The sequence below is a fragment of the Podarcis erhardii genome (assembly GCF_964252035.2).
Source record: "Podarcis erhardii genome assembly, chromosome: 18".
NCBI lineage: Eukaryota > Metazoa > Chordata > Lepidosauria > Squamata > Lacertidae > Podarcis > Podarcis erhardii.
This window is the reverse complement of record NC_138516.1, coordinates 1,914,830-1,929,731: the sequence shown is the minus strand read 5'-3', so window position 1 is coordinate 1,929,731 and position 14,902 is coordinate 1,914,830. Positions and strand designations below refer to the sequence as shown.

The 14,902-nt window shown below is 46.3% G+C and overlaps 1 protein-coding gene across 1 annotated transcript; it reads left to right on the top strand.

Moving 5' to 3' along the window:
- Positions 1 to 530: 530 nt before the first annotated feature.
- Positions 531 to 8,220, top strand: LOC309332785 (elongation factor 2-like; the record flags this gene model as incomplete). The annotated part of the gene is made up of 7 exons (XM_081845955.1): positions 531 to 592; positions 1,631 to 1,889; positions 2,046 to 2,153; positions 4,872 to 5,225; positions 6,715 to 6,897; positions 7,000 to 7,132; positions 8,033 to 8,220. The coding sequence occupies 7 exons, from the start codon at positions 531 to 533 to the stop codon at positions 8,218 to 8,220; spliced, it is 1,287 nt and encodes a 428-aa protein (XP_081702081.1).
- Between the last annotated feature and the right edge of the window lie 6,682 nt (positions 8,221 to 14,902).

Below are 14,902 nucleotides of genomic sequence, written 5' to 3'. Positions count from 1 at the left end.
ATACTTAAAACCAAGGCGTTCCTACAAGAGCCAGTATCAAAATAACATGGAAGCAGTACAGAAATGGATAAGGCGGAGCTATAGCTGATAAGGAATGCAGTGTCACCATCTGCAGTGATCATGGAGCCCAAGAAAGTAAAATCTCTCACTGCCTCCATTTCTTAGAATCCTAGAATCCTAGAGTTGGAAGAGACCACAAGGGCCATCGAGTCCAACCCCCTGCCAAGCAGGAAACACCATCAGAGCACTCCTGACATTTGTTTGTCAAGCCTCTGCTTAAAGACCTCCAAAGAAGGAGACTCCACCACACTCCTGGGCAGCAAATGCCACTGTCGAACAGCTCTTACTGTCAGGAAGTTCTTCCTAATGTTTAGGTGTAATCTTCTTTCTTGTAGTTGGAACCACTGCTCCGTGTCCGCTTCTCTGGAGCAGCAGAAAACAACCTTTCTCCCTCCTCTATGTGACATCCTTTTATATATTTGAACATAGCTATCATATCACCCCTTAACCTCCTCTTCTCCAGGCTATACATGCCCAGCTCCCTTAACCGTTCCTGTAGTTTCCCCCTGGCAGTGGCTCATTCCAAAAGAACGCCAGTCTGCCCCCAGAGCAGAATTTCCAGCCCCCCCCCCGCTGCTTTTGCTGTACTACAACTTCCCACCACTTCTGCGCAATTTTCTCCCCCTTCCTCTCCTTCTTCCGAATGTCTCAACAAATGAAACTGATCTGTAAAAAATGTTACTTGGAGAGAGAAAGGAGAGAGAGAGATTGCACATAGTTTTGTAAACTAAGAAAATCTTTTTTTTTATTTTTTTTTTTAAATGATATTTATTAGATTTTAACAAGAAAAAAGTTACATAACAATTAACAGGGGAAAAAACACCAGAAAAATACAAAAAACCCAAAAGTTTAACATACAAAAGAAGAAAAGAAGACGAAAAAAATCCCTTTTTTCAATTACTTACAATTCATTTACTTATTTTCCTGACTTCCTCTCACCTCCCTTTTTTTTATTCCATTTAAAAGTTAGTTCAGCAAATTCATACCCTCTTGATTTACCCTTAAATTCATCGTCATATGTTCTAACTTCAAATCTTCATCTAATGTCAATCCATTCTTAAAGGTAAAGGTAAAGGTACCCCTGCCCGTACGGGCCAGTCTTGACAGACTCTGGGGTTGTGCGCCCATCTCACTTAAGAGGCCAGGGGCCAGCGCTGTCCGGAGACACTTCTGGGTCACGTGGCCAGCGTGACATCGCTGCTCTGGCGAGCCAGCGCAGCACACGGAAACGCCGTTTACCTTCCCGCTGGTAAGCGGTCCCTATTTATCTACTTGCACCCGGAGGTGCTTTCGAACTGCTAGATTGGCAGGCGCTGGGACCGAACGACGGGAGCTCACCCCGCCGCAGGGATTCGAACCGCCGACCTTTCGATCGGCAAGCCCTAGGCGCTGAGGCTTTAACCCACAGCGCCACCTGCGTCCCTACAATCCATTCTTACATATTCTTATTTTACCTTATTACTTGAATTTCATTTCAGAATCGTTAACATTGAAAATTCTACAGTTCTAAGAAAGTCTTTTTTAAAAAATACATTTTTTTTTTTAAAAAAAAAATCTCTTCCCTCTCTAGAACCATCCTCATGATGGGCCGCTACGTGGAGCCCATCGAGGACGTGCCTTGCGGCAACATCGTGGGGCTGGTTGGCGTCGACCAGTTCCTGGTCAAGACGGGCACCATCACAACTTTTGAGCACGCCCACAACCTGCGCGTCATGAAGTTCAGCGTCAGCCCCGTGGTGCGCGTCGCCGTGGAAGCCAAGAACCCAGCCGACCTGCCCAAGCTGGTGGAGGGGCTGAAGAGGCTGGCAAAGTCTGGCCCCATGGTGCAGGTGAGCGTAGAAAACCCATCGAGGCCTTCAAAGGGTTTTTAGGTGTGGGAGATGACAGGGGGGCAGCACATTGTCGTTTTTGGGATGGGGGACGCTTCTCGGTTTGGGCTGGGCCTCATTTCTGCTTCATTCCTTTCCCTCTTCCCCATCTTCCAGTGTATCATTGAGGAGTCTGGGGAGCACATCATTGCTGGCGCTGGGGAGCTGCATCTGGAGATCTGCCTGAAGGATCTTGAGGAGGACCATGCCTGCATTCCAATTAAGGTACCGTATTTTTCGTCCCAGGGGGCACACTGCCCTATAGGACGCACCTAGTTTTTTTGGGGGGAAATAAAGGGGAAAAAATTCATCCCCCAGACGCAGGGCTGCCGCGGGGGAAGCCCAAGCTTCCCCCGACCCCAGCCCCCAGAACAGCCTGCTATCTGCAAGCCTACGGAGTCCGGCGGGAAGTCGCGCCGGTCTCCCCAGGCTTGCGCAGAGCTTCCTGAAGCCTGGAGAGCGAGAGGGGTCGGTGCGCACCAACCCCTCTCGCTCTCCAGGCTTCAGCGAAAGCCTGCATTCGCCCCATAGGACGCACACACATTTCCCCTTCATTTTTGGAGGGGGAAAAGTGTGTCCTATAGGGCGAAAAATACGGTAATTGCACCACGTGACAAGTCTCGAGCCCAGTCTTGGTGGCTCAAGCAGGACCTGACCACAAGAGCACTCTCACCCTCCCTTGGTTCCCAGCAAGTGGTATTCAGGAGCATTACTAGAATGAATAAGAATAATAATTATGGTAATAATTTTTTATTTATACCCGGCCCATCTGGCTGGTTTTCCCCAGCCACTCTGAGTGGCTTCCAACAAAATAATAAAATACAATAGTCTGTCAAACATTAAAAGCTTCCCTAAGCAGGGCTGCCTTCAGATGTCTTCTATATAGAATAAGAGGCCAAGGAGAGCGTATGTTTAGAGAAGATTGCAAAACATTTTTTGAATATATGCGGTCAAAATTGTGTACCCTTGATATGAGAAATGTTGGTTGGAAGTGAAGAAAGATTTCGATATATGGTCTAGGCTGAGACTTTCCTTGTTAGGCCGAATTGCTGTTATCAAGATGAATGTACTGCCGAGATTATTATTTCTGTTCCAGACATTGCAAATTTTAGACAAGATGGATTGTTTCAAGAAGTGGCAGAAAGATATATCTAAATTTGTATGGCAGGGCAAAAAACCCAGAATAAAATTTAAGATTTTGACCGATGCAAAGGATAGAGGGGGCTTTGCCCTGCCGGACTTAAAACTTTACTATGAAGCAGCAGCTTTCTGCTGGCTGAAACCATGGCTACTTCTTGAGAATACAGATATTCTGGATCTGGAAGGTTATGATAACAACTTTGGTTGGCATGCATATCTATGGTATGACAAGGTAAAGGTACATAGAAACTTTAAAAACCATATTGTCAGGAAAGCACTGTATAATGTATGGAATAGATATAAAGATTTGTTAGAGAGTAAAACCCCCAGGTGGTTGTCACCAATGGAAGCCAAGGCGGTAAAAAGACTGAACATGGACTCAGATTGGCCAAAATATTGTGAAATTATAGAATATGATGGTGAAAGCCTGAAATTACAGAGTTTTGAGAAATTGAAACCTAAAGTCCGAGATTGGTTACATTATTACCAGATTAATGAAACCTTTAAGCAGGACAGGAAACTAGGATTTCAGAAGGAGAGGTCAAAGCTAGAAACAGAATTGCTAGAACCCAATACTAAGAATTTGTCTAGAATGTATAATTTGCTGCTAAAATGGAACACACAGGATGAAACGGTTAAATCAGCTATGATTAAATGGGCACAAGATGTTGGTCATGATATTATGTTTGCTGACTGGGAGCAGTTATGGACCACAGGTATTAAATTTACGGCATGTAGTGCCTTGAAAGAGAATATAATGAAAATGATCTATAGGTGGTACATGACCCCAGTCAAGCTTGCAAAGATATATCATTTGCCCAATAACAATTGCTGGAAGTGTAATGAATGCGAAGGAACTTTTTATCATCTTTGGTGGACCTGCCCGAAGATTAAGGCCTACTGGGAAATGATCTATAATGAAATTAAGAAAATCCTTAAGTGGACATTTATAAAGAAACCAGAGGCTTTTCTCTTGGGCATGGTGGGCCAAACGGTTCCAAAGAAAGATAGAACATTCTTTATGTACGCAACAACAGCAGCAAGAATTCTTTTGGCGAAGTATTGGAAGACTAAAGAAGTACCTACTCTGGAAGAATGGCAGACCAAGGTGACTGAATTCATGGGACTGGCAGAGATGACCGGCAGAATCCGGGACCAGAAGAGAGAGACAGTGGAAGAAGACTGGAAAAAATTTAAAATCTATCTTAAAAATTGTTGCAAAATTTCGGAATGTTAAGATGTCAAGGGATTGGATATAAAGAATTACAGCTGTAAAAATTGAAATTTAGAAAAAAAAAAAGCTTTAAAGAGAATTAAACATAAAAAGGGATGAAGGATTGCTAAAAAAAATTTTAAAATAAGGATGCAGTGAAGGGGAGGTTTGGGGAAGTCGTGTTATGTTTGTTTGTTTTTTGTTTATGTTGTAAAATTAATAAAAATTATTTTAAAAAAAAAAATTGTGTACCCTTGAAAACGCTGTCAGCATTAAGATAAATTCAACTGTGTCAAAAAGTTTTGATGGATGCAATAATGGAATACTGAATGGCATAGCTTTTGTAAAATATGCAGGGATTTATAAACCGTGAAAAGAGAAGAAGGGAAGTCATTGATCTCTTAACGATGTAAAAAATGAGTATTCTGAATTGTAAAACAGAAAATTAATTTAAAAATTATAACAAATAAAAACAAAGCCATTGCTACAGATTATCTCAAGGCAATGTACAAGATGCAATAAAGACAGTCCGCATTGGCTTTGAAGCGGCTAGGGACTTAAAAGTTATTATTATTTAATCTTTCTGGCAGAAATCCGACCCGGTGGTCTCTTACCGCGAGACGGTCAGCGAGGAGTCGAGTGTCCTGTGCCTTTCCAAGTCTCCCAACAAGCACAACCGCCTGTACATGAAAGCCCTCCCCTTCCCCGACGGTCTGGCCGAGGACATCGACAAAGGTGACGTCTCGGCCCGCCAGGAGCTGAAGACACGGGTCCGTTACCTGGCCGAGAAGTACGAGTGGGACGTGGCCGAGGCCCGCAAGATCTGGTGCTTCGGCCCGGACGGCACTGGCCCCAACATCCTGACGGACATCACCAAGGGCGTGCAGTACCTCAACGAGATCAAGGACAGCGTTGTGGCAGGCTTCCAGTGGGCCACGAAGGAGGTAAGCAAGAGTGGGCGCCCCTCATCGCAGGGCGGTGGGCTGTCTGCGTCCTGCCTTCTTGGAACGGATAATAATTTATTACTTGCACCCCGCTCATCTGGCTGGGTTTCCCCATTCACTCTTGGCGGCTTCCAACAAAATATTAAAATACAATAGTCCGTCAAACGTTAAAAGCTTCCCTAAACAGGGCTGCCTTCAGGTGTCTTCTAAAAGTCTGGTAGTTGTTTTCCTCTTTGGCATCTGGTGGGAGGGCGTTCCACAGGCCCTCTGCCTGGTTCCCTGCAACTTTTGAGTGCTTTGTCACATCAGCCCCTCAAGGCTGTGTTCCAGCTTTAGGAAGTTGAATCAGCCTCGTATGTGATTTCCTCTTGCCTCCCCCTGAGTTGCGAAGGGGCGTCCTTTTAAGGGGTTCACTTTTCCTTGCTGGGTGTTGCTTGGCCTGCGTTTCTCCTCCGTGATCGAGGAGGGTGGGGATGTCGTCTCCGAGTTCCCCTTCCTCCTGCTGGGTGCTCTGTCCGTTCCCCCTCTGAGGGCCTGGGTACTGCCCAACACACACACACACACAGCGTCTTCCTCGGGAGGAGCTGCCATGGGCAGTGGGGAGATGGTAGAGGATGAGGCTTTCAACCTCAAGGTCATAGGTTCTGGTCCCACATAGGGGAAAAGATTCCTGCGTTGCAAGACGTTGGACCAGATGACCTCTGGGATCCCTTCCGATTCCATGGGACGACTGTACTGCGGGGCAGGGATGGAAAGGGAATCAAAGGATATTTGCATCTCCCCTGTTTCTAGTCTCCAATTCTCTCTTTTTATATATAATAATCATCATTAGTTTTCAATTACAATAACCCAGTGATAGCCTCATTACAGCAATGCCAAAGTATATACATTTGCTGATTCCAATTATTCAGATGCCAAATTAAATAATTTAGGTGGCCTCCCGTGTGCTAGAATTGATGGTTTGATTGTTTGCTGTATTTCTACGTTCCAAAAATCTTACCCATCTCAATTACACTCCAGTTAAAATAACAATCCCTTATACAACAACTGCAGCACTAACGACATCTATTCGTATTGACATGTTACCTTAAACCTCCTGCGTGTGACAGTTATTCTGTCCATGATGTCCCTTCCCGTCCTTGTAAAATATTATGCCTATCCTTTCTCAGTTGTTGCTGCTCTCCATCATATCTAGACTCCGATTCTCTGCCCCTTAGTAGATCACGCTCTTCCCATCCTCTGGTCCCCCGGGGCGACTCCTCCTCCTCCTCCTGGCTCTGACAGTTTGCAGGAAGAAGGCTGACCATAAGCTGAAGGAGGCATTGGCCCTTCCTTTGCTTCTTGGCTGCTATGGCAGAGTGCTTAATTGCTTTAAAAAAAACAACAAAAAAACTACACTACCTGCTTTAGAGGAAAGACAGAAAAGTTGGGTTGAATGAAACTAGAAAATGATTTTCTCTCCCACCCCCAACCCCTCTCTTTTCTCCAGGGTGCCCTTTGCGAGGAAAACATGCGCGCCGTCCGCTTTGACGTGCACGACGTGACCCTGCACGCCGACGCCATCCACCGCGGAGGTGGCCAAATCATTTCCACGGCCAGAAGGTGCCTCTATGCCTGCGTGTTGACGGCTCAGCCCCGCCTCATGGAGCCCATCTACCTCGTGGAGATCCAGGTGGGTAACTGGAGGCTGGCTGCGTTCTTAAGAGGCGGCAGCAGCCCGCTGCCTTGACTCCGTGCAGTGCTGTAACATATACCCGCTTTCTTCCCCTTCCAGTGCCCAGAACAGGTTGTGGGTGGCATCTATGGCGTGCTGAACAGGAAGCGGGGGCACGTCTTTGAGGAGTCCCAGGTGGCCGGCACCCCCATGTTTGTGGTCAAGGCTTATCTTCCTGTCAACGAGTCCTTTGGTAAGTGTCAGCTTTTATCAGCCTCCCTTGGCACTTGCATCTTCCAGGTAACCTTTGTCAGCAGCTGGAGGTATGAAGGATCGATCAAAGGTTGTCTCCCAGGCTAAAAGTTTTGGTACTTACCTTTAAAGCCCTAAATGGCCCATTATACCTGAAGGAACGTATCCACCCCCATAGTTCAGCTTGGACACTGAGGCCCAGCTCTGAGGGCCTTCTCGGTAGTGGTGCCCTCCCCGTGGAACGCCTTCCCATCAGATGTCAAGGAAATAAACTATCTGATTTTTAGAAGACATCTGAAGGCAGCCCTGTTTAGGGAAGTTTTCAATGTTTGATGTTTGATTGTGTTTTTAATATTCTGTTGAGAGCTGCCTAGAGTGGCTGGGGAAACTCAGCCAGATGGGTTGGGTATAAATTATCACTAATATTAAACCACAGAGCCTAGGACTTGCCGATCTGAAGGTCGGCGGTTCGAATCCCCGTGACGGGGTGAGCTCCCGTTGCTCGGTCCCTGCTCCTGCCAACCTAGCAGTTCGAAAGCATATAAATATAAATAGTATATAAATAGGTACCGCTCCAGCGAGAAGGTAAACGGCGTTTCCGTGCCCTGCTCTGGTTTGCCAGAAGCGGCTTAGTCCTGCTGGCCACATGACCCGGAAGCTGTACGCCGGTTCCCTTGGCCAAGAAAGCGAGATGAGCACCGCAACCCCAGAGTCGGTCACAGCTGGACCTAATGGTCATGGGTCCCTTTGCCTTATGCCTCTAGGATGCTGCTTTTAGTTAAGACAAGGAGCTGGTTGTGGGGTGTGTGGGTAAATTGAACACCTGTATTTCTATCGTACAGTTTTGTTTGCTTATAGTATAAACTCTTCTCTCTCTCTCTCCCTCCCTCCCTCTTCACAGGCTTCACCGCTGACTTGAGATCCAACACAGGTGGCCAGGCTTTCCCCCAGTGTGTGTTTGACCACTGGCAGATCTTGCCCAGAGACCCGTTTGACAACACCAGCCGCCCCTACCAGGTGGTCACCGAGACCCGCAAGCGCCGTCTCGGGGCAGATTTTAAAAAGAGCCGTGTCTGCATTCAGCCTTAGAGGTTCCCGGCCGTCTGCACACAAACTAGTGGGGCCGCTCACCCAGTGCCATTAGAACTTCCAAAAATACATTTCCATTTGATGCAACTGAAACGTTACCCGCCTCCATATTTATTTGACGCTCGGAGCCAAGTGAAGGGGGGGGGGAAACCTGGCTTTTCCTCCCTTGGTTTGCAGGTTGGGGAGGACAGGCAAACTTCCGAAAAGAAAAGGGTGTGTGAAATTTCATTCCATACTCAAATACTGGATTCGATGGGGAAGGGGGGGGCAGTCGAGGAATTTTCTTTTAGGATTGGGAGAGAAAAGGGGGGGGGGAGAGGCTTTTCTAGTTGGGCAAAAGCTAGAAGGCCCGCAGCCTCTCTGCTAAATGGGTGTCATTGTGCAAATCAATGTATTAGTACCACTGGAATAATAAATTTAATAAGACTGTTAGAGACTTCAGATTCTGTAAATTCAGAATCTAGACCAGAATGGAAAAATCCAGGCAGCAATATTTTTATTGACTTTGGTTTATTTGTCAGACAAGCAAAGCAAAGTGGGTACATTCAGGAAAAATGAGAGAATGCCCCCGAACACCAGGGGCAGACAACTTTTATACCTTTTGGCAAAAGCACAGTTCAGCCCTTGACCCAGCCCTCAAACATTCCCCTTTATGCATATTAATTGAAACTCAACCAATTAAAGAATTGATGGTGGCCCTTCGGTTCCAGGCTGCATTATCCGCAAGGTGGTGCTGTAAGCTTATAAACCTCTTGACCTACATACCCTTCCTAGTAAAGCCGCATTGACCATCTGTTAGACTTGTGGCGAGCTACCTTCTCCTGTTGCTCATTTGTGGTGGGCTACATCTTCCTGTTGTTCGCTCTATTCTCGGTCTGTTTACTGGAATTGGGTCAGCAGCTAGAGCAGGTGTGAAGTGCTCAGACCACATTTGCTGCATTTGCAAAGAATGCTTTGCAAACAGAAGAGAGATAGCTTTTAGCTTTTAGCTTGCTCCTTATAAAATGGCTTCAGTCTGGCTCTCCAAAGTGGACCTCTGGTCTCCACTCCTTCATTCCCCCCTTTCCATCACGAAAATGCTGACCAATTCCGGTTCATCATTTTCGTTTTGATGGATCAATAGGTACCACATCATAGAGAGCCAGATGGGAAAAGTTGGCATGGGAGGCCAGGGGACTCTTTCCCGCTTTGGCCAATGCCAGCAAAAATACATGAACATCCAAAGAAATAGGGCAGTACATACCACTCCTACCCACCAACCCCAATATTTCCATAGTTCCTTCCACCAATACTCGGGGTCATTCCTAATATTCTTTTACTGCTGAAGGGCCCACTGATATTCGTATTCTATAAACACTTGGGCCTCTGGGGTCATCTTCCACCTTATTTCGGAAGCTCCCACCACTTGGATCAACTTCCCAACTATTCCCGGTGGGTGGGGACCCCTGTGGTCTCCTGGGAGAGTACTATATCCAAAAGGGGCTTCTTCTTCCACGTAAATGATGTTGCACCCACAAGAATATATCCACCCCTGCAACGGCCTGACACACACGGAGTGACTATATCAAGGGGTTCTGGTCCCAATACCAAAAGTCCTAGTGGTGCCTCTAAATTTGCTGGAGAGCAAGTTTCTACGCTGGGGACGCTGCCCTCGGGCACCCCTCCCATCCAATTCTTCTGGAACTAGGTGCCCTGTCTGTCTACTGGGTGGCAACTCTTATGCAGCCACAAGAATACCCTGCCACATTCAAGGGTGGAGTTACCAGGCCCAGTAGTTCAGGTAGTATTCTGGGATTTTGGGAGACTCGAGCCACCACAATAATCAGAGGTGGTGCTGCAGAATTTATAGACACCTGTTCAGCAATTTTAATGTGCACCTGATTCAGACACCCTCCCATGCAACACCTGGAGTAAGATTTGGGCCTGGTTTATCAAATGGGGTTGGTACAGTGGTACCCCGCAAGACGAACCAGTCATAGCAGAGGTCAGCAGGCCAATAGGGTTGGTATGGCTCGGTAGGGTCAGGGCAATAAGACATAGAGCAAATCAATACAGAAAATAAGAGAGAAAAGATAAAGTCTTTGTGACTGTCCTTGTGATGAGTAGTCGCAGGATCTCGTTGCCCGTGGCTCAACGCATTCCCGGTAGCGTCAAACACAAGGTGATGATCAGCTTCAGAGGGTCAGCAGGATTTCAGACGCGTGTGATGTACCCAGGGGATCACCTCGGCTACTTTCACTGCAGTTGGGGATGAGGGGGTCGCCAGACGCTGTCACCCAGAGGAACTGGTGAACCGGCTCAGTGAGACTGCCGCGGGACTGCACGATGTACGCTCGAGGGAATACCTGGAAAGGAAGCAAACACACACACGACAAACAAAGGGATTGCACTTGTCCTTGGGTGATGTGATTTTTTCATCTGCCCCAAACTGGCGGGGATGTCTCGGACGAAAGGAGGTGGCCTGCCATATAAAAGCTCAAAGGGTGATCTCAGTCTCTTGGTTGGTGCACAGGACACAGTTTTGGGATATAGCAGCAGTTAGTTATGTGCTTTAGCAGCTGGGCTTCCCAAATGGGTGGATTCGTGGTAATTCTTCACAATCACGCTGGCCAGATGCTGGGGCACCAAAAACACGGCTGTCTGGTCCTTCCTGGAGCGTTGCTCCTTCTTGGCTGGCCCACTGCCGTTCATCAAGGGTGTAACGCGGTTCCACATCATCTGGAGTGAGTTCTGGGATTATTCTTTTGGCATAGCAGGCATTTCCTGGAAATCTGGGCTGCCAGTTGATAAAGGTTGGCTATATAGACATACTTCTCCAGCTGCTTGGTTGTGGCATCTGGCCTCATGTGGGTGGACTCATAGTATCTGGTTTGTTAGCAGTGCTTAAGATCGCTTCTGGGACCACTGCTCCAATAACTGAGGCTGGGGCTGGTTACCGGGCTGCTTCCTTGGCCACTCTGTCTGCCAATCGATTTCCCTTGGCCACTTCTCCTGGTCCAGTCTTGTGTCCATAATCTCAATGCAATCGTGCGTCTGCTCCTCACCTTCTCCTACCGGCAACAGGGTAGCTGGGTTGAGGGCGGTGGTGACCACTGGTGGAGGTTTCAGAGCTGCCTCACAAGCTGCATTATCTGCTTTCCGGTCGCCTCTAGTGACCATGTCCCGACCTCTGCTATGGCCTTTGCAGTGCATCACATCAATCTCTTTGGGGGCCCATACAGCTTCTAGTAACGTCTCAACTTCTGGACCGTATTTCAGAGCTTTCCCGGCTCTTTCCATAGGGCGCCATGCGCATGCAGGGTTAAGAAGGCATATTTAGAATCAGTATAGATGTTAGCCTTGCATCCAGCTGCCAATTGCATGGCAATGCCTTTCGCTGTTGGACTTCACCTCAAAGGACAAATAACTCTTGGAGACTTTGGCCTCCTCAGAACTCTTGGAATGGCTTGCCTGGCCTGCACCCCCACTTTTGGGTGCTCTATTGCCTGAGGAACAGCTTGCCACTGCCTTTTCAGCCTTTCTCCAACACACAGTCCATCACACAGATGCATTGAACCATAGAAACAACTTCCCAAAGCAACCTCAGCCCCCTCTGGGCTTGGTACTCAGCCCCCTCTGGGCTTGGTACTCTTTCTGGGCATCCTCTAGGCCCCTCTGGTCTGGCTTCTACTGCGGCCTGACATGCCGTCTTCACTGCTTGCCACACAACCCAGGGCTGCTCAAGAGCATCAACCACGTCTGCTTCACAAGCCTCCACTGCGCCTGTAAACTTCTTAATGGGCTGGGCAAAGCCTGTTTCAGCCTGTGTACTTTCCCATAGCTGCTTTTCTGCCAGTCAGTAATACATGCATTTTGACCAGACTTCCCAATTGGCTCCATGCAGCCTTTTACAGGGGTAATTCTTATGGCCTTGCTGTTGCTGAGCAGGCATCTTCCTCCCCCTTGGCTGCGGGTCTCTGAATGGCTACGGCGGACCCCTCGGATCCCTGTGCTGTGAGCCATTGCCGTGCCTAACACTGCTGCCTTTTCTTTCCTCCACTGCTTTTTTCTCCCTCTTCTCAGTCTCTCCTCTTTGTTTAAACACCTTCTGGGCGATGGCCATGAGCTGAGATCTGGACATGTCCTGGAACCCAGGCTGTTTTGGATTTTGGTTCTAATGTCCTTTGCACATTGTCCTATGATAGGTACTTAGAGCATTGCGATTGTCCACATTATTTGGGTCCCACTGTGGGTTGGTTAAGGGATATCGTTGAGGCCACTCTGCCTCCTGAACCTGCTGTTCTTTTAGGTGTTCTAAAGCCTGTGTATTCTCCTCCTTTCCTCTGAAGTAAAGAGAGTGTTCAGCAATTGCTGACAGTCTGTCCAGGTAGGCTCATGTGCTGCAAATATAGAGGATAGCAAGTCCACAATTGCCTGGGGCTTCTCAGCAAACGCAGGGGTGTGGGTCTTCCAATTCATCAAATCAGTGGTGGTGAGGGGGACATATTGAAGGGTGAATGTCCTAGGCTGCGGTGGCGGGGCAGGTGGGGCAGAGACATTGTGAGCACCAAATTAAAGACTCTTAGTGGGACTTTTGCCTTTGGACTTTCTGTTTCTTTGTTGTGGGTGCCTTTGGATGGTTACAATTGCCTCCTCTAGAGGGCTTCAGTTGTATTACGGTGTATCCAGCGGGATTTTCCACTTGCAACTTTCCTGTGTGAATGACCTTGAGTTATGAGCAACCCGCCAGAAGAAATTTCAACAAGAAGTAAAACAAAGCAGGCTCAAAAACAAGCTCAAAAAAGAGGTTCTTTATCAGGAGCAGCAGCTGCACAAGAAAAAATAACAGCAGCATCAATGGAGTCAATGACACAGGCTCTGCTCAAAATAAATCAGTCATTAGAAGTACTCACCAAGCAATCTGCAGAACTTACTAAACAGTCTACAGAGAACTCTAAGAAACTGACGGAGCTGACAACAAGACTAGACCTGAACACAACAACAATCTCATCTAATACAGATTCTATAAACCGTTTGGTTCAAGAGTCTACGGAAACAAGGAGAATAGCTGAGAGTGCTAGGTCTACTGCCGAAGAAACCAAAGGAAAGTTTGCGCCTATTGCAAAAAAAGTACATGAACATGATACAGCATTAGCCCTACTAGAACTGGAAAGGAAAAGCAAGAACCTGAAATTAAGACTGGTTCCAGAAGAGGAAGAGGACAAGCTTGGGGAATTCCTCACAGATAAATTTCAAGATTTTTGGAATGATGAGTTAGATGGAGAAGAAGATGAATTTGTGATAACCTCAGCCTTTCGGATTGGCAGGAAGCAAGGGAAGAAGCCAAGAGACTGTTTAATTACCTTGGGATTAAAGGAACAAAGAGACAAAATACTGAACCTACATTTCCAGAAGGCCTTGGTCATTAAAAATTCTCAGATCCAGATTTTCAAGGATATTCCTAAATACTTTTTGGAGGTTAGATCTCAATTTAAAGAATTAGTTGATCTACTTAAACAGAATAATATCCCATTCAGGTGGGAATTTCCACAAGGGTTGTCCTTTAACTTTAAAGGGAAGAAAATTAAAATAAAAACAAACCAGGATAAAGAACTCTTTTTGGAAAGAAATCAAGAGGATCTTCAGAAAGGAACTGTTAGTGAGGGGGAAGTACCGGACATTTCAAATCTATCATTTGGACTGAACCGAGCACCGACCGAGGAGGAACAACAACTTGGTGCAGTCGGTGGAAGAGCTACCCAGTAACAAAAATGTCTCTGCAACTCTTCAGCTGGAATTGTAATGGTTTGAACCACCCTCGAAAAAGGGGTCAAGTATTCCATCTATTAAAGAAGGAACATCTAGATGTAATCTGTCTACAAGAAACTCACATTGCCAGGACACATAGAAAACTTTTAACAAATAAGAGATTAGGACAAGAATTTATTTCATCAGATAGAGTTAAGAAAAGAGGAGTTGTGATCTATGTCAAGGAAAAATTTGAACCAAAACTGATCTTTAAGGATGACCAAGGAAGATACCTGGCAGTGGAAATTCAAATTCATGGAGAAAAGATTTTGATTGTTGGAGTATATGCACCAAATGAGGGGAAGGCTGAATTCTTCAAGAAGTTGCATGAGACTTTAATGGACTTTTTGGACTTTAAAATTATAATGATGGGTGATATGAATGGAGTTGTCTCCACAAACATGGACAAGGCCCAAAGACAAATAATATCTAATGATGGAAGACTACCAAAGACATTCTTTGAACTGACTGACACTATGGACCTGATTGACATTTGGAGAACTAGGAACCCTCTGGAAAGGGAGGGGACCTTCTTCTCTGAAGCAAAAATGACATGGACTAGAATTGATCAAATATGGACTTCTAGTAATCTGGCATCAAAAGTTAAAAAAGTAGAAATCTGCCCAAAGACCTGTTCTGACCACAATGCTGTCAAGATGGAAATGAAACTGACAACAGCTGGAACCTTTAGATGGAGAATGAATGACACTCTCTTTGGAGATGAAGAAATTTGTAAAAAGGCTCAAAAGACACTTAAAGACTACTTCGAGATTAACCTGAGATCAGACACTGAAAAAAGAGTTATTTGGGATGCAAGTAAAGCCGTGATGCGTGGCTTCCTAATACAACAGAATTCAATAAAGAGGAAAAAACAGAATGAGAAGAAAGAGAAAAT